This window comes from Mauremys reevesii, linkage group 5 (assembly GCF_016161935.1).
Source record: "Mauremys reevesii isolate NIE-2019 linkage group 5, ASM1616193v1, whole genome shotgun sequence".
Taxonomy (NCBI): Eukaryota; Metazoa; Chordata; order Testudines; family Geoemydidae; genus Mauremys; species Mauremys reevesii.
Window position 1 is genome coordinate 9,467,753 of NC_052627.1, and position 27,544 is coordinate 9,495,296.

The window sequence follows — 27,544 nt, forward strand, 5'->3', positions numbered from 1 at the left end:
TAAGAGCAGGTAGGAGGTTTATTGGTGATGATTGTGCGCGGTGATGGGTTCATTGACCCCAGATCTTCTAAGGATTGGCATGAGGCTGAAGGTTGTGGTTTTTGTCTGGTGTATGAGGTAGCTGTGGCTCGTAGCAAGGGACTGGATGCAGCTGTCTGCAACCCGGCATTTCCTCTGTTGATTTCTCTCTTCTTTGGTGTGTATTGGTGACTGCTGGATGTGGGACCTCATTGATCTAGCAACTTGTTGGCAATCTAGCAAGTGACAGGGCTGCTCAGCTCCCCAGGAGGAAGAGTTAAGGTGAGGCACTGGGGAAGATATAGGGATTCACGGGATGCCCAGTGCAGAGCACGTGTGCTTGGTATAGGCTCTGCTCCATAGTAGTGAGAAGCAGAGTGCTGGGTTTTTTTTAAAAGGCACAGGAGAAATGGCTATTTGGAATGAGGTGTGGAAGGATTTTTCTGTATCCCGATTGGTGCCCAGCAAAGGGATACAGACTCTACTTTGCTTCCTGATGGGAGGGAGGGAGGAGAGACTAAGGGGTTATTTAGACTGTGACCGCTTTGGGGCACAGACTGTCTTCTATTCTTGGTTGGGTCTTAGGCACTACTATAATGTACATGATCAGTAAGTGCGGTCTCCTGGGTCAAAGCTCCTCCCCCAGGAAGTTCATCCACGTTGGAGGTGGGTGTTCCTCTCTTTTGGGGTTTCTCATTGCTGGAGGGTAGTTCTAAATGTTAATTACACACTGGCCAAGGATTTCTGTGTGTGGTGTAACCCAGTTCACAAGTGGCCTCCCTGGGACGTCGGTTGAGTACCACCATCGGTTGAGTTCCTCCAGTAGAAAGTGCTCAGTGACACGGCCCCATGTAGTGCTGCAGGAGAAGACAGCGCTACCTGCCTTTGGTTCTAACATGGTTCGGATGCCAGTAGTGATGGTACAGTTTCAAGTCAAGTGCTGTGGCCTACTGCTAATGCCCTGTGTTGCCATGGAGCAAACTTTGGTTGATTTCCACCACTGTGGTGGGGTAATGCAGGAGGCCAGGCACTCGGCAACTGGAGGGAAATGCTGTGGCTCAATCGCAGGTGATTGACGATTTGCGTGGATGGGTTCCAGCCAGGGGGACGTTCTGCCCAGCCTGGAAAACGGTGGCCAAGACATCTGATCCCAGCAGGAGGTGAGTAGCACAGAGGGTGGAAAGCAGAGTTATTCTCAGTCCTGGGCTGAGGATGCAGAATAACCTGCTTTTCCTGGAAGCAGTAGATGCACTTTCGTAAGTGGTAAATCAGTCAGTAATTTGTGCTCCTTGTGCAAGTTAGAATGAGTCTGTTCCTCTCCTCTGACAGGCCAGAGCAATTCAGTTCAGAGATGAGTCACTGAGCAGTAGGAATATCACCACAAGCTAAGCCGGCACTTGCTTTGGATAGTAAACAGAGTGGTAAAGACTGGTAAAGAGTGTTTTGAAGTTCCTGGCTTGTAGACCCAGCCTGTGCAGTTTAACCCACTTGTGACTCCTTCAGATGCCAGTTTTTGCGGTGATCCAATCTCGATAGTAAGTCACTCGAGTGTAGACACCTGGTTTATTTTTTTTAGCACATTCATCTCCCCAGCTCACTATTCCAACAAGGTACCAGATTCCTCTAGGATCTTCAGTGACCAGGGGGCCACCAGAGTCACCCTACAGGGGAGAGAAAGATGGAACTCAGCAGGAAGGAATTGAGAGCAAAGCAGGGGGATTTATTTAAATATTAAGGCAAATATTAAAGCTAATTGTTCAAATTCGTTTACTACATAAGTAACATCACACTTGAGAATAAGATCACAGGCTATTGGTTGGTGGTTAAGTTATTTCTGGTATTCCAGAAGGACTTTTTCTACCAACTTCGCTGATAGAAGCTGCATCTTGCCCTCTCAGTATATGCAAGATGGGCAGAGGGGCTATATATTCTTCCGTCCTCTGGCGGGAGACTTACTCTAATAGTGTTGTCTCATTTTATCTTTACACAACAATAAATGAAGAAACTACACAGGCATGCTGGGGCCCGAATAATTATGTATATTGAATTAGCGTGACCAGACGTCCCGATTTTATAGGGACAGTCACGATTTTTGGGTCTTTTTCTTATATAGGCTCCTATTACCCCCCACCCCCATCCTGATTTTTCACACTTGCTGTCTGGTCACCCTAATATTGAATACACACAACGTGCAAGCCTTGGCTACCTAGACATACGGCTGCTCTGGTCGGGCTCTGTGGCTTCTAAATCATGTAGTACAGTGAGCACCACTAGGGGGCTCTCAAACTATTTTAAGGGATATTACCCTATTTCTAGCCACTAACATGTGCCTTTCAGGAGTCAGTTAAAATCCCAGCTTTGAAATAGACTCCTTCATTCAATTAGACCAACATTTTCAAATCTAGAAACACAGAGTTAGTCTCCTACATTAGGCACCGAAATGGAAGGGACCCGTGTTTCAGAAGTGTTAAGCTCCCAGAGCTCCTTAGTGTAGCAAACTGGATGGTCTCATGCCCTCTGTGAATCCATCGACTTTTACTTAGATGCCTAAATAGAGATTTAGGGCCAATATTTTCAAAAATAGCAGCCTCATTTCAAGCTCCTGTATCCTTACTGAAGTAGTTAAATAGGTGACGTGATTTTCAGACGTTCCTAGCACGCAGCAGCTCCTCTTGAATTCAGTAGGGGCTGTTAGGTACTCAGCACTTTTGAACATCAAACCAATTACTTAGGTGTCTAAATAAGGCTTTAGGAACCTAAACACAGGCACAGAGGTTTGAAAATCCTGATCTTATGGCCCAGTCACTCCTCATTAGTTTCCCCGTCTGTAAAACGGGTGCAATAATTCATACAAACCTCACCTACAGGAGCACTGTGACGATTCAATGAATGTTTACAAGCCCTTTGATGATTAAACAGGGTAAATGTTTTTGTAATTATCATAATTATCCAAAGTGAATCCATTTAGGATAAATGAAATAAGTCATCTCAAACCAGTCAGCTAGCCTGAGGAAATTCACTGCTGCAGAAGACCTTAGAAGGTCAAACACTGTAGCTGGAATTATCAAAGGACTGGGGAATTCTATGCCCAGCAATAACATCTGTTGCCATGCATGCTTTAATAAAGGTAAACTACTCCCACACTCCAAATTGATCACCGGCGGGGGTGGGGGGGTGGAGGGGGGCAGGGAACAGGAATTAATTAATTGGTTCCCACTATAATAGTGGTCAGATTAGCCAATCTTATATCATGGGCTTGCCCCAGGGCCAGTATTTATTCATGTAATTACAAACGTAAAATACGTGTTTGAGATCACAAGCGCTTTATGGTTTGGCGCATATTGTTAAATGTGTTTCTCTAGCGCCTGGCAAAACGGGCCCCCGATCTTAACTGGGACCACTGCCAGCCCAGTACTAAAAATGGAGGGTGGGATTTTCAAATACACTCAGGCATGGCCTAGCTCTGCTCCTGCTGGAGCCAGTGATAATAGTCTCATTGACTACAGGGGCGCAGAACTAGGCCAGCACTAAATGCTTTTGAAAATCCCACTCTAAGCTGCATGCCAGGGCAGCCGGTGCTAACAGCTGCAGCCGGCACAGAGTGCACCGCACTGCAAACTGGAACGTGCAGGCAACGATGATCCGCAATGTTCCTGAGACTCCGTTGTCGATTGTGAGAAAGGCATTAAACAGCCTCAGTAGAAATCAACCTTCACTGCGTTTATTGAGAAGATGGTCAATGTCATTGTGTGCCCACCTCAAACATACGTTGGTGAAACCTTTATACCATACCACACCCTCATGTATATACTCTCTCTCCTACACACACACACACACACACACACACACACACACACACACACACAAAGCCTCACCTGCTGTAAATCAGCCTAGGTCTGCTGAAGTCAATGGAACTATGCTAATTTACACCATCCGAAAATCAGGTCCCTACAGTTCTGTCATTGCAGTTGTTCAGGGTACATGCCCCATGTTCACTATTGCAAACCTCCACCCAGGGGCGTGCACAGGAATTTAAATATGACCCCTTTTGGGGGGGTCACAGAAGCTCGCTGTCCCCCCAGCCCGATCTCCCTCCACTCTGCCCTAAGCCCTGGCCGGAGCTCAGTCTTCCCTGCCTCCACAGCCCCAGGGCTGGAGAAGTTCTATGCCCCCAATGATTACTGGAGGGGCAAGGGGCATTCCCCTTCTTGTCCCCTCTTGAGCCATCTGCAATCATGGGTGTCTTTGGCGCAGACATAACTAATCTGCTCTGAAGTTATGGATCGTAATAGACTACCCCTTCCCTCCCCGGCTCCCACTGGAGCTCAAGGCTCTGTAAATCAGAACCCTGAGCCGGGTGCAGGTGTAGCCTGTTAAATGTGTATGTTCAGAGACCACCAGGCGCGAGGAAGTATCCGTCAGCAGTTCTCATGCTGATCAGTTCTTGGCATTGCGATTAGGCCTACCTGGCAGGCATCTATTTTCCCCTCCAAGTATCCAGCACACACCATCCCAGGCGTGATGGCCCCGTTGTACACTTCTGCTCTGTTGCAAATGTTCGTGCCTATGATTTTCACTTCCGCTCGCCGAAGGTTATTAATGCTTGGACCTAAAAGAGAAAGAAAGGATTTAGAATTTACAAGGCCTGGGAGGAGCAGGAGGAACCAGACCATCACAGCTTCCATTTCAGCACCTAAAGGAAGTGGCCAGGTTGACGCTTTGGGAAGAGAACAGTTTATCCTCCTTCAGCCTCTCACTTGCTCCAAACCCCTTACCCAGCTGCCTTTCAGCCTCCGTCCCTCCCAAAGGGTGCCTTAATCCAAGTCCCCCACCCCATTCATTTTTCCACCTCACTCCTCTAACATAATGAGCACAGGGATTTCTGGTGCCGAGGTCCCAGCTGTGCACTGTGGGGAGTTAATACATGTCTGTGAGATCAGAAAGCCCCAATTGGAATATGGCTTTGGACAATCCACGATCACAGTGAGAGCCTAATATAGATCCAGGCTCCAATTCAACAATGCTCTTAAGCTTTAAGTCTCATTGATGTCAATGTGTCTTAAAGTTAAGCATGTGCTCATGTGCTTTGCTAAATTAGGACCAAATAGCGCTTAGGTGAAGAGAACTTCTAGAGCAAGTTTAAAGGTTCTGGAAGCTAGATTACACCAGGCTGATGCCTGTTGTAAAAACAAAGGCAATGGCACAGAAAGGAAGCTGGTGACTGAATGCATGAATGAAATCTGCTTAGCCTTGGTAATGGCAGAAACAGCAACGAGTGACTCTTTTCTCGTCCTGCCACTAGTGGCTTGCAGCTCTGCCATGTCCCAGACCACCACTGGAAAGCCAGAAAATGCCGAATACAATGAACTGAGCCAACTTGTATATAACACGCAGATGCTCAGCCTGGTAATAGGTTTGAAGATCGGAAGGGACCGTTCTGATCACCTGGCCTGACCTCCTGTAAAACTTCACGCAGTGACTCGTGCAGTGGAAGGAATTATTCTTCGCCGCTACATAAGCAAACCCAACAGCTGCTGTCTCGAGCTGGGACGTCTCATTTAGAAAAATAGCCAATCCCGATTTAGAACCTTTGTGTCAGAATCAATGTCCCGCTTCCTTTGGTAAGATGTGCCAATGACTCATTAGCCCCCAGATTAATCAGATAAGAAACCACGTTCAACAGCATAATGAACTGAAAATGAACTAAATATGTAACGTCATGGGAGGGCTCTTTGAGGAGACACTCACCTTCATTCTGTAAAGCGCCCCATCCCGTGACGAAGCAGGTAGTGTTATGTGGGAAGACGTAAAATTCTTCGGGGAGACAGACCATGCGTATGTCATTTGTAAATTCCACGGGGGAGGAGAGCTGCACAACAGCAATGTCATAATCGTGGTTTAGAATGGTATTAGTGTATTTTTCATGAATGATTATGTTGCGGACAGATCTTCTGCTTTTCGGAGGCCTTATGACAGTCCCAAAACTAGCCGTCCACCTAAGGGGACTCGGTTGTCTGAAAGAGATACAAGGTTAGATCACAGGCATACACAGACAATTTTTCAAAGAGCTCAGCTCCCAGTTAGGCACCCAAATGCAGGGTTACATGTGTTGGGAAGCACAGAGCATGGCCAGAACATTGCTGTGCTCCAGCAATCCCCAGCTGGTATAAGTTAGAACAGCCCCAAGGTTGCTCTAACTTTCACTGGTGGCTGAACTGACACCCAGCAGCCCGAGGGTTGGGCGGAATTGAAAGGTAGAGTACAGCCATCTTTGACTTCCACCACCTCTCAGGTCTCTCCCCAAGTACAGCTCAGCCAAACTGGAGGATCAGAACCTGGGTATATTTAGGGGTTCTGTTTTGCTTCCAAATGTCACAGAATTCCAGGGTGCTGTCTGTACGGTCTTTTACAGCATCCTCTCCCCAAGCTAGAATCTTACCCTCTAAAGCAGTGAGCTGCAGTTACAAGCCACGTGTCACTGATCAGCGTTGCGCCGCAGCGATGGATACCGCTCAGCTGAAGACTAGCCTGCCATGGCCACTCGCCATCCTGGGCAGACACGCCTCCGGTTATTCTGTCCGTGTAGGAAGGTGATTTACTTGTTCGTATCCCACAACCTATCAAAGAAAGGACCGACTTAGCTGGACTGCTCCCCAGGAAAGAAAGACAGGCTTTTGTTTGGTGTATGTTCCCAGCATGCTGAACACAAATGGCTGCTTGCATTTTGCTATAACATGGCTGTCATCAAATGAACAGCATTCAGATAAACAGATGTGATACCACAGCTGCATTGATATTCAACCACAGTCACACAAGGTGAGACTTCACACACACACACACACACACACACACACACACACACACACACACAGAGTACACAGAAGACATACATAGCCAAGTATAATGATAACAAAAACCAGACGGTCTTAAAATAAGAATGAACCAAAATATATTATATTTATAATTATGCCATTTAAATAACGACCCCTTGTATTTAAACATATTCATCCTTCCATCTAGCTGCATAAAGAAAAACACAGTTATTATTATAAATAATGAGACGATCTCTTAAAGAATAGTAAAAACATTTAAAAACTAAATACATATCTAAATCATAACCCAGAAGTAAAACACAATTGCAGGTAGGACTAAGCTAAACTCCATCTATTATTGCCCATTACCTGTAAGGTCAACATTTGTCTGGAGGATGTCATAAATATGGATTTTTCTAGAGATCTATTAAAGTATATTTTATACAACAGATTGTGTTGGGTCTAGAACTGAGCAAATAATCAATTTTTAGGTTTAAAGAAAACCAAATTTTGTTCAAAATTTTTCATCAACTCAAAAGACGTGTTTGAATTGATAACAGACCTGAACTGTTTTGGCCGATTCAAATTTTTTTTATTATTATTTTTTGTTTCAATTTAAGCAGGTTGGGTTTTTATTTTTGTTGGTGGTGGTTTTGGGTTTTTTTGTGGGGGGTTGGGGAGGAAGGGGTCTGACAAAAGTGGGAATTTTCTGAAATATTTTTATGATTCCTATGCATGCCTGTTTCTCTCTGTACTTTTTACTGCTACCGAATGGCTACACAAGAGTGCTCTTGGGGCAAAGCAGGAGACAAAGTGTTGTGTCATGTAACAATCTGGGGTGGAATGAGTGGGTTGGTAAAAGATTGGCTGAAACCGATCCATATCAATGGCGGGTTCACAAAGATAACAGAAGCCCCAAGAACTGAGCAATTAACACTTATCCAAGGGCAGATACCTGACAAGCGGAATGTGTGAACTCAGCATAGGCCTGCAGGAACTGGACAGAAAAGCGTCAGGGGGCTGAGATAAGGGTTGGCAGCTCTCACTCGGGACTGACAGAGAGATGACAAGCCAGAAGGACTCCTTGGCAGCTTTGCTGGGTGGAAAGCTGGCTTGGTCAAAATGGACTATGTCTATTTCTCCGTGCTAACTTAAGGACTTCCCACTGCTGTGTTCCAGGTGACTAATAAATCCTACTCTGTTTTGAAAAGGTGGCGTGGGGTCACTGCAAATGTTTGCTGAAGTGCACTGGTCCCTGAAGAGTGTGAAAGTCTCAGACCAGGCATCTATCTCAGCTGGTCTTGCTAGGCAGAGATCTCGGTGTGAGGCACGAGGGGTGGAGCCCAGAGGTTCAGTCTCTGAGGTGTTGAAGCCATGTGGCCAACCCATGTGGGTCTGGCACACTGACAGGTTTCCTCCAAAGGGCTATTTAAAAGCTAGGCCGCAGCACAGACAGGGGCGGTTCTAGACATTTCACCGCCCCAAGCATGGCGGCATGCCACGGGGGGGGCGCTCTGCCGGTCGCCAGTCCCGCGGCTCCCGTGGACCTCCCGCAGGCGTGCCTGCGGAGGGTCCACTGGTCCCATGGCTCCACCGAAGCCACGGGACCAGTGGACCCTCCGCAGGCATGCCGCCGAAGGCAACCTGCCTGCCACCCTCCCGGCGACTGGCAGAGCGCCCCCAGGGGCATGCCGCCCCAAGCACGTGCTTGGTGTGCTGGGGCCTGGAGCCGCCCCGAGCACAGATCCTATGGACCGGAGTTCACTCTTTTTGAATATTTTCTTAATTGCCCAAATTTGAAATGCCATTTCAAGATGAAAAGTCAGAACAAAACAACATTCTGAAATGAAACATTTCTTTGAATTTTTTCCATTGTTTTCTCAGCCACAACTATTTGTTGACCCAAATTCACAAATAATTTGGGAGCACAGGAAAAAAATAAAAAAGACTTTTTTTTATCAAAAAGATCTATCAGTCAAAAAACTTTTGCCCAGCTCTAGTCAGGTCACGTTATCTTAAAATTCAGGTGTTATAAGAGCACGCCTTTGTAAAATGAACAGGAATGTTTCCATTATGGTTTTTTAAACAGAAATAGTTTAATAGGAGTTCTTTTGCAGTGTCTGCAACCTCAATACTGCAGCATTGTGCTAGTGCAGGATAGCCAGATGGTGGAATTGACTAGAACCCAATTCTAAAAAAGAGTGAAACTGACTAGTCTATCTTCATTGCCTAAGCTTAGCAAAATGCAAAACACAACGTAAATTAGATGCTTATTATTCTTTGGGTTTAAAACCTACCAGGAGTCCTGAATAACTGATGTAAAGATTACGTCTAAGTGCCTGACTCAGCCTTCTGTACTCCTGAAGTACTAGCCAACTCTGCAAGTGTTTCACTAGTGAGCTCTATGCCAACTGCAGAGTCACATAGTGCTCAGCGGGAATGAAGTCAGGCCCCAGAATAAACCACTGCTGACAGGTACTGTCCCTTTAAACTTATGCCTGTAGAAACTCCTGCCTGAGGCAACAGAAGGCTCTTACACCATATTGTGCAGCCCGAGGCAACGCTAGGCAGAGATGCCTTCAACCACCTCAGCAACAGTCTCAGTACAGTATGAGGATGGTGGAACAGCTCCAAAGGCCAGTGGTTCAGACCTGAACCCCCCATCGCTAAGTACCACAATAGGTCTGCCTTGCCGAGAGGCACCGGGGTCCAAAGAAGGGGGCACTGAACTAGACAAGCATTCAGGTAACCTGGGTTCTAGTCCCATCTCTGTCACTTACCTATTGTGTGACCTAAGTCACTTTACCTGTTTCCTCTCTCTCCTTGTGTCGATGGTAAGCTCTTTGGGACAAAGACCTGTCTCTTACTCTGTGCTTGTACAGCACCCCACACAATGGGGCCCTGATCTCAGCTAGAGCCGTTAGCCACTGCTGCAATACACACAACAACAGGGGTCTGGGTGATCCCCAAATAAAAGCTATGACCTCAGCCTTGTCTCTGTGACCTGTGTAAAGGCCTGGGAGATGGTCATTGGCTTTCTCTTCCTCCCCAGTGAAGCTATATTTGGTCTCAATGTCGAAGTATCCCCCCTGAACATCATCTTCCACATGGTCCCCCAGACTGCAGTCAGGTACGGTATGCTGCGGGTCAATGCCCGGGGTGGAGCACTGACATAGCCAGAGCACGCATCAGCACCGGTTATGGAAAAGCTGCCAGCTCAGGCTGAACTGGGACAGCTGGTCACTCCGTCCTCAGAGTCACAGCACAAGGCTTGACTGCGCGTACACGCGGCACTAGCAGCAGGACGGTGCATTGTCAGTCCAGGGTGAGCACAAAACCCTTCACGAGACCAGAGAGCTCTGACTGAAAGACGACATTGAGGCCTATCGCTGTCCCCGGCTGTCGCTGGGGGTCCCCGTCTATCACTGTGAGCAGGAATGGGTCTGGAGCAATCGGAGGCTTCCGTCAGTTGCTTCTGGACGCTGGCTGCATATCAGGTGAGAAGTGGGATGCTCAGCGCTTTGCTGGCAGTAATTACACAACCAGGGAGGAGCTGTGTCAAGCACCAACAGGGTATGCACTGCGGCAAGCAAGACTTTAAAGCCTTGGGCCCAATGCATAAGGTCTAGCTGATACCTTGGGATGTGCCAGCGCGAGCAGTGTAGATCCAGCAAGCAGCCTATATACAGACACCCATGGCTGGATCTGTAGAAGTGCTCAGTACCCAGCAGCTCTCACTGGGAGCAGAGCTCTTCCCAGCATCCACCTGGGACTCAGAACTGTGGGCAACTCCTCCTACAGGGTGGAGACCAGCAGGGACTCTAGGCTCTCACTCCATCCATGATGACATTTGTGAACAAATCTCAGAGCTGCCTGGTCCTTTTGGAGGCAGCCGTATCCACCAGGAGAGGTGCAGTCCAGTCTGCATTTGGAACTAGAGCAGGCCGGGGATTTTTCAGTGAAACTTCTTTTCCTTTGGAAAATCAGGATTTGTCAAAACCAGAACGTTCATCAGGATGTCGTCTCAGGTCCAGGATGGAATTTCTATGGGTGAGTGTGAGACATGAACCCCATCACCATCCCAGAATAGCCAAGGGTGTGGTGTTTAGAGCCAGGAATGGCGGCAGCTCCCTAAAAGTGTGTGTGTGTGTGTGGGGGGGGGCACTGGCATCCAAACTGCGGCCCTGCCCTGCCCCTCCCCTGAGGCCCCGCCCCCATGCTGCGGCTTCCCCCAAGGCTCTGCCCCCATGCTGCCCCACCCCCCACTCACTCCTCTCTGCCTCCTCCCACCCATTGCTCTCCCTTACGACTGGTGAAAGGTGGGAGCACTATGTCCTCTCACTTTTAAAAGTGATGAGGCCATGGCCCCCTGGCTGCCCCAGTTCCAGCGCCTCAGGCTGTGGGGTTGTTGTGTATTTGGTTGTCATAGTTTTTGTTGTTATGGCAACTGAGTTAGATTATTAGGGGATAGCCCAGCCTGTTTCGGCTGGTTGGGTGAGCTCTGTGTTTGTAAATAAAATGGTAGTTTTGTTAGCTGTCTGCTGTCTGGCCTCAAGTGATTTCTTCCTAAACCGGCTGCCCCCAAGGGTATAACAAGTGGCGACGAGGGTGGGATTCCGGTGCTGCTCCAGTAACAGAAGGAAGTAGAAGTCAAGGTAAAGAACAAACAAACAAAAAAACCTGCTTGTTTGCACTGACTGTGAAAGTGAAACTAAAAATCATGGCTACTCTGACCAGGCCACTGGAACCTTTTGATGAGAATATAGAGCAATGGCATGTGTATACTGAGCGTTTTGAGCTTTTTGTTATTGCTAATGACATTACAGAAGCGAAGAAGATGCCAATATTCTTAAGTGTTGTAGGGGCTAAAACCTACTCCCTGCTACGCAGCTTACTGCACCCTGTTAAGCCTGAGACTAAATCTTATAGTGACATTGTGGAAATCCTGGGGTCCCATTTTTCCCCAAAACCACTGGTAATTGCTGAAAGATATAGGTTCCACAAAAGAGACCAAAAGGAAGATGAAACAGTTGTACAATTTGTAGCAATTTTAAAAAAGCTAGCAGAACACTGTGAATTTAAGGAGATGTTAAATGATGCCCTGCGTGACAGGTTAGTGTGTGGCCTCTACAGTGAAGCTATACGGAAGCGCCTACTGACAGAGGCTCAGCTTACCTTACAGAAGGCTGTTGATATTGCTGTCTCCATGGAACTGGCTACAAGGGAGGTGCAATACATCGGCGCATTCCCTAGGGTGCAAAAAGTGTCACAAGAACTGACCCACAAAACTATGCAGAGTCCAGAATGTTACCGCTGTGGTAAGCCGGGTCACCAGGCATCAGAATGCTGGTGTAAGGACCTGGTGTGTCGACACTGTGGCAAAAAGGGACACATTGAGTGTGCCTGTAAACAAAAGAAAAAGAGGCTTGTGGTCTGGCCGACAAAAAGAGGAACCCTGCATACCCTAGAGCAGACCCAGGATGATCAAGGTGACACCTCATCGCAAGAGGAAGTGCCACTGCATGTTTTGTCTTTGGCAGCGGGCTCACATGAATACTGGGTAACCCCGTTGTTGGATGGCAAACCTATATGCATGGAACTGGACACCGGTGCAGCCATCTCGCTGGTCTCCGAGACTGTGTATAAAGAAAAGCTACAGCATCTTCCGCTTAAGGCAACAAAAACTGTTCTGAAGACGTATACGGGAGAAGCTGTGCCCATGTTGACACTATTGATGTTAAGGTGGAGCTCAATGGACAGGCTGATAAATTGCCACTGTTTGTGGTGAGAGGTAACTACCCAGCCTTAATGAGTAGGTCTTGGCTTGGGAAGATTCAACTGAACTGGGCAGAAGTGCACCGGATGACTAAAGAAGAAACCAGTCTAACCCCTATACTAAGGAAACATGCTGCTGTTTTTGGAGATGATTTGGGAAGTATGAAGGGAATCACTGTGACATTGAACATTAAACCTGACAGTCCACCAAAATATCTGAAAGCTCGAACTGTGCCATATGCCATCAGGCCAAAAGTCGAAGCAGACCTGGAGCGCCTGGTCACCAATGGAGTCCTAATACCAGTTACCCATAGCTCATGGGCCACTTCTATCGTTCCAATAGTGAAGAAAGATGGCTCTCTCCGGATTTGTGGTGATTTTAAAGTCACTGTCAACCCAGTCTTGTGTGCAGAGCAATACCCGCTTCCCCGCATCGATGACCTCTTCGCAGGCCTGGCTGGGGGACAAAAGTTCAGTAAGATTGATCTGAGTCAAGCATATTTACAGATGCACGTCGATGAAAAGTCCCAAGAGATGTTGACTATTGTGACTCATAAGGGGCTTTATCAATACTGTCGCCTACCCTTCGGAATAACGTCTGCTCCCGCCCTGTTCCAGAGGGCTATGAACCAGATCTTGTGTGGCTTGTCAGGAGTTCAGTGCTATCTGGATGATATCCTGGTCACTGGAAGAAATGAAGAGGATCACTTAAAGAATTTAGAGGCTACCCTACAAAGACTGGAAGAGTATGGCCTACGAGTTCACAAAGACAAGTGTGAATTCTTCAAGCCCTCGGTTGAATATTTGGGACACATCATTGATTCTGCAAGTCTTCATAAGGCCCCTGCAAAAGTTAAAGCTATTGTGGAGGCTCCCCCACCTCGAAATGTAAGCTAGCTGCGCTCATTTCTAGGACTACTGAACTATTATGGAAAGTTCATCTCACAGTTAGCCACGCTGCTAAAACCACTTCATGAGCTCCTTGGGCAGAACAAGGCCTGGAAGTGGACTGAAGCCTGTGATGTTGCATTTAACAAAGCTAAGGATGCATTGTTAAATTCTGAAGTTCTAACGCACTTTGATCCATCCTTACCCCTACAATTGGCCTGCGATGCCTCCCCTTATGGAGTGGGAACAGTCGTGTCACACATTATGCCTTCAGGAGAAGAGAGACCTATTTCTTTTGCTTCACGCACTCTAAGCAAAGCAGAAACTAACTACGCCCAAATCGAACATGAGGCATTAGGAATTGTTTTTGGAATTCGGAAGTTTCATCAGTACCTGTTTGGGTGAAAGTTTACTCTTCTCACAGACCATCAACCTCTGACGTCAATTTTTGGACCCTACACAGGCATTCCCCCATTAGCTGCTAGTCGTATGCAACGTTGGGCATTGTTACTTTCAGCACACACATATGAAATCAAATATCGGAAATCCACTCTGCACGGCAATGCAGATGGCCTCTCAAGGTTGCCTTTGCCCATCAAACATCAAGATAGTGCCCAAAAGGAAATCTTCTACTTTGAACAGATAGAGAATACACCCATCACTGCTACTCAGATAAAGAAGGCAACTCGCATTGACCCAGTATTGTCCCAAGTTATGGACCTGGTGATGCATGGAAAATCTTGACAAACCTCTCTGGTCTCACCCGACCTTGTTACCTACATGTCCAGGAGGACGGAGTTATCGGTCCAATCTGGTTGTTTGTTGTGGGGGAGATGTGTCATTATTCCACCACCATTGAGATCACAGATGTTAGAACAGCTACATTCTGGTCACTGTGGAATAGTGCGCATGAAGGAAATTGCACGAAGCTATTTTTGGTGGCCTGGATTGGACAGTGCTATTGAAGAGAAGGCAAAAGCTTGTATGTCATGTCAGGGTGTGAGGAATGCACCCCAGTGGGCACCCCTACACCCATGGGACTGGCCTGAAAACCCATGGCAATGTATACATGTTGACTTCGCTGGTCCCCTTGGAGGAAGCATGTTCTTGGTGGCAGTAGATGCCCATTCTAAATGGCCAGAAGTCTCTATAATGCAGTCCACTACTGCAAAGAGTACTATCCAAAAACTACAAGGACTCTTTAGTCGTTTTGGTCTGCCAGAACAACTTGTGAGTGACAACGGACCGCAGTTCGTCTCTCAGGAGTTTCAAAATTTTATGAAGGCAAATGGGATACACCACATCTGCAGTTGAGGGGTCTGACTTCACCTCTTCTGGTGAGACACCGAATCACGAATCACCTGTTCCTGACTGTTCTCCTCCATTACTGCCGGCAGCTGAGATACCCCTTTGCCCAGCACAAGCTGATACCACCTCCTCACCTGTTCGTGCTGCGGACCCTGAGCCCATGGTACTTTCGGGTGCAACAACACCAGAAGTTCGCTGTAATCCACTAGAGACAGAAGGCCTCCTCATCGGCTGGATCTTTAGCTAGGGCGAACCCATGGTTATGGGGCAAAATAATCCCCAGGGTTTAGCCGGGAATGGAGGCAGTCTACCCTCCTTCTCTAGTCTAGTGTGTGTTTTATTTAGGGGATGCTCTTATTGGGGGGGAGGAATATGTTGTGTATTTGGTGGTCATGGTTTTTGTTGCCATGGCAACTGAGTTAGATTATTAGGGGATAGCCCAGCCTGTTTCGGCCGGTTGGGTGAGCTCTGTGTCTGTAAATAAAATGGTAGTTTTGTTAGCTGTCTGGCCTCAAGTGATTTCTTCCTAAACCGGCTGCCCCCAAGGATATAACATGGGGGACTCATTTTCTAGCCTGTGCTCTGCCAGCTATAGATCAGGGTCTTGAACCCACATCACAAGTGAGTGCCTGGACCCCCAGGCTGTTGGCTCTCCTTGGGGGCTGCCCCTCTCATTTGTTTCTGAAAAGGTTCAAGGGGCCTTGGCTTCATCCCAGTGCAAAACAGGAAGTCCCACACCATTTTCATGGGATGGGAAAACCGTTTCTCACTCAGCTCTACATGGGACAGCTCTCGAAGTCAGAATATACAACCTGTCCATGCAGCACAGAGCCACACACAGCCGGGCGGACGCCAAGACGCAGCGAGGAGCTGAACATTCTCAGCATATCTGTGGCGCTGCTGTCATCAGTCTCAGTCAGCGCTAACATGCAAGTCCCAAGGGCTGGGAATGCCCATTTGGTGGACTGACACAGCTGGCACCTATTGTCAAACCACTAAACAAGGCAGAGTTGTTGTGGGGAGCAAGGTGGACATACATCTACTGCAGCCAGTTGTAGCTACTCAGTGGAGCTCCTTCACGACCAGAGTTGGAGAGAAACCAGCAGCTGGAGAAATAGGGGACTCCTTCATTCCACTTCAGGGATGGTGATGGATCCAGCAGTGGTAGGATTGCCACCTTGAAAGCGCTCACCTTGGTCACACACAGCAGCACAGTATGGCAGCTAGATAGCCGGACAGAGGCATGTTCTCCAAAGGCTAACCTCTGCAAAAGATAGATCCCGATGGGGACAGATAGCTCCAGGCAGGTAGGTCCATGCCTCTCAGGTATGACTGTGGGTGTCATTTCTGCAACTCAGTGTTCATGGTGGCACCTCACCAGCAGGTGGCCTATGCCTCCACATATTTGTATGAGCTAAATGAAAATACCTTCCCCCCCACCCCCAACAAAGTTTTAGGAACAAACAAGTTGAGTGGCAGGCTTCCAGCACAAAGGAACGTTTCCCCAGGCAGCAGCAGGGAGGAGGGATGAATCAAGCAATCAAAGCAGCAGAACAAGGGACTCTCCCACCTGTCAGCGGGATGGGTGGGGAGATACGAGCCATCACAGCTCGTACATACCATATCTGTTAGGTAGCTTAACAGCTCAGGGCCAGGACCTGCATCCCAGCACGTACATGAGACACGGTGCTGCGAATGGGATCTGTCTGCAGACACTGTGTCCTGAAAACCTGTAGGACAGGTACGTCCATTCCTTTCCATTACTGCAGAGTCCCTGAGCTAGTAACAATGCACAATGGTGAATAAAAACTGGTATAAAACTGCAAAAAAGTGACACTGTCAAGTCCATGAATCATGAACAGCTGGGAACTACTTCAACCATCGTTACTGAAATTGCAACACCCCACCTAACTACCCTGTTCCAAAGAGATGCACCAATAGCCTAACTACAATGCTGAATAATAATATGGCAAAAAGCCCAAAGACTATGGGCTTGATGCAAAGTCAGTGGAAGTCTTTCTGTTGACTTCAGTGAGTTTTAGACCAGCCTCTACTGATGCAATGTACATTGCCTACTAGGGATTCCTGAAAATAAATCTTTCACTTCTTGAGTCACCAGGTACAAATAATATCAGTTACATCTGTTGCCAGAAGAAAATCAATCTCTCTGTCCCTCACGTGATCATTAATGGCTAGAATGTGCGTGGATCCTGTTTTTAAACACTACAGATTTAGGGCTGGGAGGCACTGAAAATATATGCTAGGGAATAATTTTGGCTTCTGTTTAGAGGGGCCAGCAGAGATCAGGGCCCCATTGTGCTAGGCCAGGGGTAGGCGACCTGCGGCACGCGAGCTGATTTTCAGTGGCACTCACACTGCCTGGGTCCTGGCCACTGGTCCAGGGGGCTCTACATTTTAATTTAATTTTAAATGAAGCTTCTTAAACATTTTAATAACCTTATTCACTTTACATACAACAATAGTTTAGTTATATATTATAGACTCATAGAAAGAGACCGTCTAAAAACGTTAAAATGTATGACTGGCATGCGAGACCTTGAATTAGAGTGAATAAATGAAGCCTCGGCACACCGCTTCTGAAAGGTTGCCGACCCCTGCGCTAGGCCCTGTACAAACACAGATAGAGTTCCTGCGCCACAGACCTTAGGGTCTAACTAGACAAGGCAGACACAGACTGGGAGACAAGGGGTATTATTATAATACACTTTTTGTAGGGAACCGAGGTCCAGCTAGATTAAGGGATAGACTTACAGACTTACTCTCACACGTAACGTTAAGCATGGGGTTGGCCCGTTGAGCGGATGCTGTGGAAGCCCTACAATCAGAGGTTGGGAGGAGCAAAGGGGCATCTCTCCAGCACCCTCTTTAAGGCCCACGGGAAGGGGAAAGGAGCTAGCCAGTACTCTGGCATGAAGGCCACCCCCTAACACTTCTAAACGACCAGGAGAAAGAGCAGCAGCGGCAGCCGGGAGGAGCAGCAAGGACCGAAAAAGCCTCCTCACTCTTCCATGTGTCCAAGAGGCAAGAAGCAGGACACTTGCTCTCTTTCATCAGCACAAAAGTCACCTCCTCCCCTCTTAGAGAGACCTCTCTGGAGCCCACGGCCACCAGGAGATGCAAGCTAGTCACCAGCGGAGCGCGGGGGGTGGGGGAAGCTTGTCCCTACTTCTTCCTAAACATCACACATCACCTCCGTTTCAGCCACAGGGGATAAGTCCCCATGTAGACAATGCCTAGGTACGTATATGGCCCCCACATCACCCCACTGTCCAAACACCTAGTCTTATGAGCCCTGCAGCGCCAACCCAGCTACAAGAAAGTGAGCAGATTTCTCTTCTGCCTCATGCATCCTCAACAGAATTGTTACCTGCATTTCAGCTGGGTAATCCCCTTTCTGGGTGCCAGGCTGACCTGCAGATTTTATAGCACGGTCAGTCAGAAGAATCACCTTTCTGCATATAGACTGAGCGCACCTCATGTAGAAGTCACTGACACCCGGAAAGCATGGAACCCCACAATGGCATGTCCCTAAGGCCCAACAACTGCTTGTACTTACAGTTGTTGAAAAGGTGTTCTCCATTTTCCTTCTTCATCCCTGAAATGAACACACAGCAGACAGTCAGAACAGCTCACACTTCCTGTCTCAGTTGGTCAGGGTGGATTTCCTTAAAGTCCTTGTGGGATGATTGTTTTGGGGTGGTGCCAGGGGTATTGTAATAGGAGACAGATGAACATGCCTTACTATTTGAGGGGGGATTTCACAGTTAGTAAGTCTATTTGGGACTTGATTAGGCTACTGTGGGGTCCCCCAAGTACGAGCCCTCAGATAGTCACTTGGCTTCAAGACTGGTCTTGGATGGAGTGTCTGTAAGCTCTGGTCTAAAGTAACCCTGTAAATGCAACCAACTGCTAACATGCTGTGCGGATGAGCATGGTATAAAACCCTAAATAGATTAGTTCAGATAAGATAAGGCTGGAAGTCACGGACATCACCATTTCTGGATCCAAGTTGTAATCAACCACTGCTCTTTCTTATAGAAAGTTTACATGACAATCTAATGAATGGACATCCCTATTTGCTCTCCCTCATAATACTAGAGAGCAACAGGGCAATCAATTACATTACAGGTGGCAAATTTAAAACTGATACAAGGATTCCCCCACCACACACACACAAAAATAATGCACAATTAATCTATGGAACTCATTGCCACGTGATACCACTGAATCCAGGAGTTTAGCAGGATTCCAAAGAGGGCTAGAGCCATTGATATGGATAATGAGATCATGCACAGGGTTTATTAGATAGGAAAGATACATAATGGACATAATCTCCTCTGATTCAAGGGATTAACTAACCACTAACTGCCTGGCATAAGAGGAAATTTCCCATAAAGGCAGATTATTCCATAATGCTCTGTTACAGTAATTCTTCCTCTGGAGCACCTGGTATTAGACACTGTTGGAAACACGATACTGGGCAAGATGGACCCCTGACCTGATCCAGTGCAGCAATTCCTGTGTTCCTACAAGTTACACAATATGGCTAGCATAATTATCCTGACATCGTTGCTTATGTTGAGGCCATGATAACCAAGAAAAGCAACTGAAAGATAGCCACTGTACTTCACAGCTAGAAAGCTGATCAGATTATGTCTCGGTGTTGCAATTTAAAAAGTAACCATTGCCTGTAATTGGATCATTAAAAAACTATCTGGTTGCATGCAACATAGCAGCACAATTAGTTATTTAAGCACCTTTGCCAACGCCTCGCCAGCTCAGCATAATTCTCACTGTAAGCAATCAGACACCCACATGGGAGAGTTACTGTCCAGGGAGATGGAGAACTACACTCCAACTCATTGCGGGGCAAATCTCACATGCTGGTGAGAGGCACCAGCTTCTCTGCTCCACACACAAAAGTTTCTTCTCTTCCAAGGAGGGCCATGAGGAAACCATGTTAACTGGGTCAGACTCTATTCCTTGGAGGCATTCCATCCATTACAACGGAACGGCGGCTGGCTATTAGCTCAGCCTGGGAAGACCCCAAGATCCAGCAAGCATGGAGTCTGACCCAGTGCTCCTGCACTGTCATGGTTACTCCTGATGCTTCCACATACCCATATGGCCTGTACCTAGCTGCAAGTGATAGTCTAAAATAGTATGGTGATGAAGTGGGGTCGGTGTCTCCAGCCCATTAGAGATTCAAATGGTCTTCTACAACCCTGGATTCCTGTTACCAGGAGACATGCTTAGATGTGTATTGCATTATCACAGGATGGAGGGATTGGGTGGCTCCATGCATGGGGCTGGGAGTACATAGAAAGGCGGCACTTCATGATGGCGCAGGTGTTTACCTCTTCTTTCCGCCCAGGTACTCACCCTGAACAGGGGGCGGTTCCTTCCCCAAAGGAAGAGAGACTAAATAAAGCTCAGCCCTATTCACACGCCAAGACAAGAGCCTAATGTATTGCATGGAAGTGCCTCAGTCTACAGCAACACAAGAGAGGGAGCAAGACAAGTGGGAAACGGAGATCCTTAAAGTGACAGATCTGTAACATTTGAGCTGTCAAAATTATAACACTGTTACTTCTAAAACCAATGGAAAAGCTTGCTTTACAATATGTATTTGCCTTAAGAATATACCCTGCAAAGTATTTAAAAAAACACTTCTCCGATTAATTCTATTTTACAGCTTTTGCCCAAAATAACGGAATCTCCTTAGAGTGTATAAAATGACTGCAACAGGCTGATGAGCAGAATGGGTCAATTGCATCATTTGCTGCATTCTGATGCTAAGTGATCAATCCGACGTCCATTGGGGAATATTACAGTCCCTTGAGATCAAGAGCTAGGCTACAAAACTCACTGAGTAGGGGACTGTCAATGAAGCAGGCGGGGAATTTTTTGATGAAATATTTATAGATGAAAAATGCCACTTCGTCAAAAACAAAACTTTGTGGAACAGGGTCGGTTCTGACGACTCTCTCAATGTGAACATTTTTTTAAAAAAAGTTTCAAAATTGTCAAAAGGTTTGTTTCAACATTTTCTAAAATGAAAAAATTCTGGTTTTGGGGTTCAAAATAAGTGTTTCAAAAAGTAAACTAATTAGACAAAAAAAGGGGGGAGGGCGGGAGCTCAAAACTGAAACCAAATATTTCAATAGACCCAAGTCCAACCCTTTTTGTTTGTTTGCAAAAATCTGAGATGGACTCTTCATCCTGATTCAAGATAGGAAAATGTTTTGAACTCTCAAAATTATCAATGAGATAAGAAAAGTGTCCTGCCCAGTTCTGTCGTATGATAACAGCGAGGACAGAAAACCAGGGACCCTTTTGTGGAATGCTGCCAATTTTGCATATTTTTAATAGTGTGACGGCTTTATATTTGGGCACCTGATCATAGAGTGGAGAAGTGACCTTTTATTCATTTGCATCCACACCAAAATCCATTTTTCTCTGTGGCAGGCTGGGAAGGGAGATGACGGAAGGACACAAAAGCAATCTTCATTCAATATGGATTCTGGGGCTAACTGTGGGAAGAAACAAGTCCAGAAGGGAGGCTGCAAAACAGGAGACATAAGGTGAACCAACAGGAAGGCTCTTTGCGCCATTGGTTTAGAAAATTTGAAAGCAGAAGCAAAATGCTGTGAAAACAAAGGAACTTGGAGACAGAGCTTTTGCTGGTGTAAATCAGTGTAGACGGGGTCACACTGATTTATGTCTGCTTAGAATCTGGCCCACTGACTTCAGTGGCACTAGGTAAAGTTGCATCAGCTGTATCCTTGTCATAGTTGTATAGTACCCTCCCAGGCTCTCAGCTGATGAGGGTGGCAGGGCTGTTTGGGAAGAGGGAAGAAGGAAACAGCAGGGACTCATATCAGGGCTATAAAACAAAATCACATTGCACAGAGGAAAGGGAGGCCTGAGCAGCAATATCAAGGAGAAAAGGGAAAGCTCAAGAAACTTGCCTGAAAATTTAAAAGTTGAGGGGTCAATTTCCAAGTGCCCTGTGTTTGTCTGCAGCCGCCTAAGCAAAATGCTCTTGATTCTTTCCGAGAGAGCCTCTCTGTTATCGTTTGAGGCAAATTCAAACATCAGCACAAGCTTTACCAACACTCCGCTGGCATCTGGGCTGCAAACCAACATGACATTAAAGACAGGTGAGTGAGCGTGTTTGCTACTTGTCCTCTCTTTCTACATGGCTTGAGTTTTCATTAGGTCCTCTGGGCCTTACCTGGGACTGACACACAATAGAAGAAGACAGGGGGATGGGAAGCATCTAAGCAGCTAGCAGGGGATTTTGACTGAGCTCATCCTGTCAGAGTGATTGGGAATGTCAGTGGGAATCTCGCCGAGAGCAAAGAAAAGGACGGGGGCAAAGGATGATGTTAAGGAGAGCAACATCCCAACTCCAGCCTGACGATAGTGGTGAGGGTGAGCTCAGTGCACAACCATGTGCGTCATGGTCACAAGATGAGATATGGCCATTGGAACCATGTCGCAGTAACCAGAAGAGCTTCATCCCCAACAGCTCTCATTTAGGCACCTGAATTAAGTGTGTTGAAGGATGGAGCATCCACCACTTCCCTTGCAGCCTAAATTCACCCTTTCCTAATTTCACCCGCTGCTCCACAGCACTCAGTGGTTCCTCTCCTTCTTTAGTGATCATGCCCTGGATATGGTCCCCAGCCTTTAGTCGTCACTGAGTGAAGCCCCATGTATTTAATGATTTCTTTCTCGCCTTGAAAGCCAATCCCCCTCCAGCAACTTCACGACTTCTCTAGCTCAGCACTGAACCCCCTCTCAATTGTCAGTATCTTTCTGGTAACAAAGCACCTGGACCTGAACACGCTATTCCCCCGGCATTCACACCAGCACCATATAGTGTAGTCCGTGCCATACAGCAGCCGTAGTCTGCAGCCTGCCTATCCCATGATGCTGCCTCTGGGTAGGTTATTCAAAACTGCATGGGCCTTTCTTATTTTTGCACTGCTCTATCACATTGCGTGCACCACTCCACTTATGAGCATCTGATACAAGGTTCACTGAATCCACTCCGGGGACATCGAGACGAGAAAGATCCTGTTACACTGAGCCACTTTGCAGAGCAATCTGGAGACCTTGAACTGGGTCAGGTCCCGCTAGAGTTCTCTGCTCCTCTTGGGTCAAGCGGATACCTTAAGTCAGTGGTCCCCAACCTTTTTCGTCTGACAGGCGCCAGATGACAAGCCACAGAGGACCCTGGCGGCAGATGAGCATCCACCAAAATTCCACCAACAAGCGGCAACGTCAATAGGTGTCGCCGCTGGAATGCTGCCAACAAGTAGCGTCATCCAGAGGCGTTGCCACTGAAATGCCACCGAAAATCGGCAGCATTTCGGTGGCGACGCCTCTGGATGATGCAGCTTGTCGGCGGCATTTCGGCAGATGCTCATCCACCGGACAGTACACGGACGCACTTAGATGCCACGGCGCCCGCGGGCACCGCATTGGGGACCCCTGCCTTAAGTGCTCAATCTTGGCTTCTTGGGGGTCAATGACCATAAAGACACTGTTGTGGGAAGACAGAGGCACTGGGCCTTCCTCTGACTCCCCCTGCCCTGCATCCTGTGCAGACACTTATACCAGCTCAGCACGGCAGCCTTTTATACCCATTTTGCACAGGTGTAAGTGACTGCAGAACGGGCAAGGGGCAGCCATACTCCCCGCAACTGCAAGCCGTGCAGGTGGAATAGCCTCCAGGCCAGCATCTTGATACTGAAAAGATCTGGTTGATGGCGACAGTGTGTGTTCCCCCTGCCCTCACGCTGCCTGGCTGCCCCAGACTGGGAGAAAGGTTCACCCGAGCTAACCTCCAGCAGGAAACAGACCTGCTGAGGAAGAAAGTGGCATTTCATTTTACATACCTCAGATTGACAACGTGGGACCTCATGTACTTCTTATTTAAAATGGAGGCTCGAAATGTATTGGTCACCTGTTAAAAGGATAGAAAATGTTTGTGAAACAACACAATCGGGTGTAAGAGCAGTGCACTCTCAGCTAAGGCATTCTGTTCGGAGAGCATCCAGAATGCAAGACTACAGTGCTCAGGCTCCTAACCCTGTCAAAGCCCATAGATTAATGTCCTTCATCCAACCCACGTCTTGCCTTCAAAGAGCCATCCAACTGGCATGGCGCAGTCACGGCCCATTTGTAAGGTTGAAGCTGTTCACTGTACTCAGTTTGACCTTGTACTAACACATCACAGAGTACAAGGGAGAGCGAATGCATTTTCCCCATTAATCAGGGTCCCCCACCCAAGCGTGTTAGTGAGTCAGGGGACAGCTGCCCTGAGCTATGAATTATGTGCTTTGTGCTCAACAGGAGAGCTTCCACTTGTTGCTTCTGTTCCCATATTCTCAACCGTGTGCCCACCTCAGCAGCTGCGGAGAACTGCAGCCTGTGCCGTGTTTGGCTAATTGGCTAGCATTGCATGCCGCCCTGGCTTCTGGCTCTGCGACTCAATAGTGAGACACTGACTGGGACTGCACTGTCTAAGTATTCACACAGCACCAACGTCGGGCTTGAGCCAAAACTCAGTGAAGCCAGTGGAAAGAGTCACATTGATTTCAATGGGCTTTGGATCAGGCCCTCGGTTCCCAAAGTGCTATTCCAGCATGGCCCTAGGGTGACCAGGTGTCCCGATTTTATAGGGACAGTCCCGATTTTTGGGTCTTTTTCTTATATAGGCTCCTATTACCCCCCACCCCATCCCGATTTTTCACACTTGCTGTCTGGTCATCCTACATGGCCCAGACTTGCTGTAAATGAAGTGGTAGTAGCTGTTGTGAGAATACACACATTAAATACTACTGAGATGGGGTCAGAGAAAGGCCACAGACGGAGTGCAGTCCTTTCTATTGGATTATCTCAGCCTGCTTTCAGAGTCGTAGCCGTGTTAGTCTGTATCAGCAAAAACAACGAGGAGTCGTTGTGGCGCCTTAGTGATTAAATTTATTTGGGCATAAACTTTTGTGGGCTAAAACCCACTTCATCAGATGCATGGAGTGAAAAATACAGTAACCGGTATATATATGAAAAGATGGGAGTTGCCTTACCAAGTGTGTGTGGGGGGGGGTCAGTGCTAACGAGGCCAATTAAATTAAGGTGGTAGTGGCCTATTCTCAACAGTTGGTTACTTTTGTAGTGCTAACCAGGCCAATGACCCCCCCCCACTTGGTAAGGCAACTCCCCTCTTTTCATATATATACCGCTTACTGTATTTTTCACTCCATGCATCTGATGAAGTGGATTATAGCCCACGAAAACTTATGCTCAAATAAATGTGTTAGTCTCGAAGGTGCCACAAGACTCCTCGTTGTTTTAGCCTGCTTTATAAGCCTTACGAGGGAGGAATTATCATTCTCATTTCTTCCACTGGGAAACTAAGGCATGGAGGGATTGGGTGACTCAGGTCACACACCAGGTGAATGGCAGAGCTGGGAACTAAATGCAAATTTCCTGACTCTTAGCCCTCTTCTTTACCCCAAGACTATCCTTCCCTTTGGGTGGAGCCCGAACACTACGGCCTGGAGTAGAACAGCATCTCATTCTGGTTTCCAGTCATGTAGCCCAGGACGTTCAGGGACACCCTTGGAGGGGGAAAGAAAAGTTCTGATTTACCAGCATCTCGATGCTTGTGCTCAGGTCTCTGAACTCTTTTGAGGTGTGCTTGTCAAACTCACGGCTGTACTGGACATTAGTGATTTTAAAGGTCGCATTGTAAAAGTACATATCCTGATCTATAGAGGGAGAGAGAAGGAAAGGTCAATGCCTAGGTTACCATTTGGAGATGGGTAGCATGGCAGAACTAGGTAGCAGATGTCATGGCTCCCAGAACAGGAATCTGGGTTCCTGGTTCCACATCAGTGGAGTTACATGGACTAGATCTGCAGCTGAGCTCTGCTCAGTGCTGTGGGCAAAGATGGCTTCCTCTGATCCTTGGGCAGCCAGAGGCTCACTTTTGTCTTCAGTGTTAACCTGAAGGAGCCTTTAAGATGCTCTAAGGGAGGCCAGCTGCAATAGAGAGCTCAGGGGACCACTCTGTTAGCCAGGGATGGCAGCATACAAGGCACACCAGCCACATGCCCATTCCGTCCCGGCACAAGCCTTCCCCTCTGCTCCATGCCTTGCCCTGGCATGTCCCCATCCCCAAGAGGGAGCAGTAGAGGCAGCACAGTGGACATGGACTTCCCTGTGCAAGGATTGGTCCACACAGGGGTAAAGTGGAGGATTAAACCCAGGATATTGCATCCAAGCCTACATTTTTTTACAACTCTGAAGCAGAGACAGCAGAAGGCACCGTGCATCACAGAACCAGAGCTACAGAACGACTTGAGGCTTTCCGAGCCCGCTCTATCCGCCACCCCTCTACAGGATGGACCATGTACGAAGTTTATGAATTTGCAATCTCCTTACAACTAAGAGTGGCTTCTTCAGCTGAAGCAGTAGGGGCTTGTGCTTTTGGATCCAGACATCCTAGGTTCAGTCCCTGAAGACAACCCAGCCAGGGATATCATTACATAGAGCACTAAAACGGGAACATAATCCTCCAGTGGCTGGATGTTAGTAGACCTCGGACTTACTGTGATAACTGTCCATCAACTGCTCTACCTGGACCCCAGCACAGGAGACAGAAATAGAATGGACAGAAACTTTAAATCCCTGCCTTAGACAAATGGCTGGTTTTTAAAAGGTGTTTTTAGGAAACTGTTAATTACACCCTTAACACGAGACTAAAAGGTCCTAAATGGGTTCACGCCCTGGGGTGAATTCCATCCGTTGTACATCACATAAAGATCACAATAGTAAACTCCCAGCACGTACAATTCACCCATGATAGCAAGACTGTCGCACTTACCAAAGAGCAAAAAATATACAAGCAGACCAATGACTAGTGCCATAAAGAGCACAACGGCCAGAATAATAAGGGCTAACTTCCATGGTTCCAGAAGCTTCATTCTTGTGTCCAGCTGGGTCAGCCTAAGAAGGGGGGGGAAAAATCAGACTTTGTAATAACGATAATAATGATCCCCTGAGCCAGACTGTCTGCACAGGTAAATTGACTTCAATGGAGTTATGCTGCTTTACCTGAGCCGGAGATCTGGACAGTTACCTTCATAAACACCCCCTGCTGATGGAACAGCAACGACATTATGCTTAGCTAGGAGGACGGCTACATGGGTGCATTGAGCATTTCTGCACTCAGAGGAGGAATAAAGGAGGCTCCAGGTACACATACTGCACCTCAACTTTCAGGAGCTTTCTAGCTGACACGCACTCTGTAAGGCATTTACTCTGAACCCAAAGGGCAGGCAGGAAATGCTCATTTCCTAAATCGCGTCTCTAGTTTAGTAAAAAAAATTTAAAAATAAACATGTTTTTGGATGGTTTCCCAGCATTTGTCACATTCACCATGTTTTTCAATCAATCACTCTCTGTTTATGTCCAATCCAGTGCTGTGGACACACCATCATCCACGCTGAAATGAATATCGGGAAGTCCTGGATGCAGCAGAATATTTTCAGCTAAACTCAGCTAAAGCAGAGAGCTCATTCCCATCGCGGGAACTTGCTGGTCTCGCTGTTAGACATTGCAGGAGGTGCACAGAGAGCAAAATAATTCCCTTCTATACCCTAGGGCTTGGGGAGAATCCAGGCTCTGGAGGTGTGATCCATGGA

The 27,544-nt window shown here is 47.4% G+C and overlaps 1 protein-coding gene across 1 annotated transcript; it reads right to left on the reverse strand.

The window, feature by feature from the left end:
* On the reverse strand, positions 1-26,846 carry LOC120405531 (transmembrane protease serine 11E-like). The gene is made up of 9 exons (XM_039539168.1): positions 26,725-26,846; positions 25,488-25,606; positions 23,732-23,799; positions 21,794-21,957; positions 18,379-18,417; positions 6,458-6,635; positions 5,767-6,032; positions 4,485-4,627; positions 1-1,679 (listed from the first exon to the last, which is right to left on the reverse strand). Exons 1-9 carry the CDS (start codon positions 26,822-26,824, stop codon positions 1,518-1,520), a joined length of 1,239 nt encoding a protein of 412 aa, XP_039395102.1. The 5' UTR covers positions 26,825-26,846; the 3' UTR covers positions 1-1,517.
* Between the last annotated feature and the right edge of the window lie 698 nt (positions 26,847-27,544).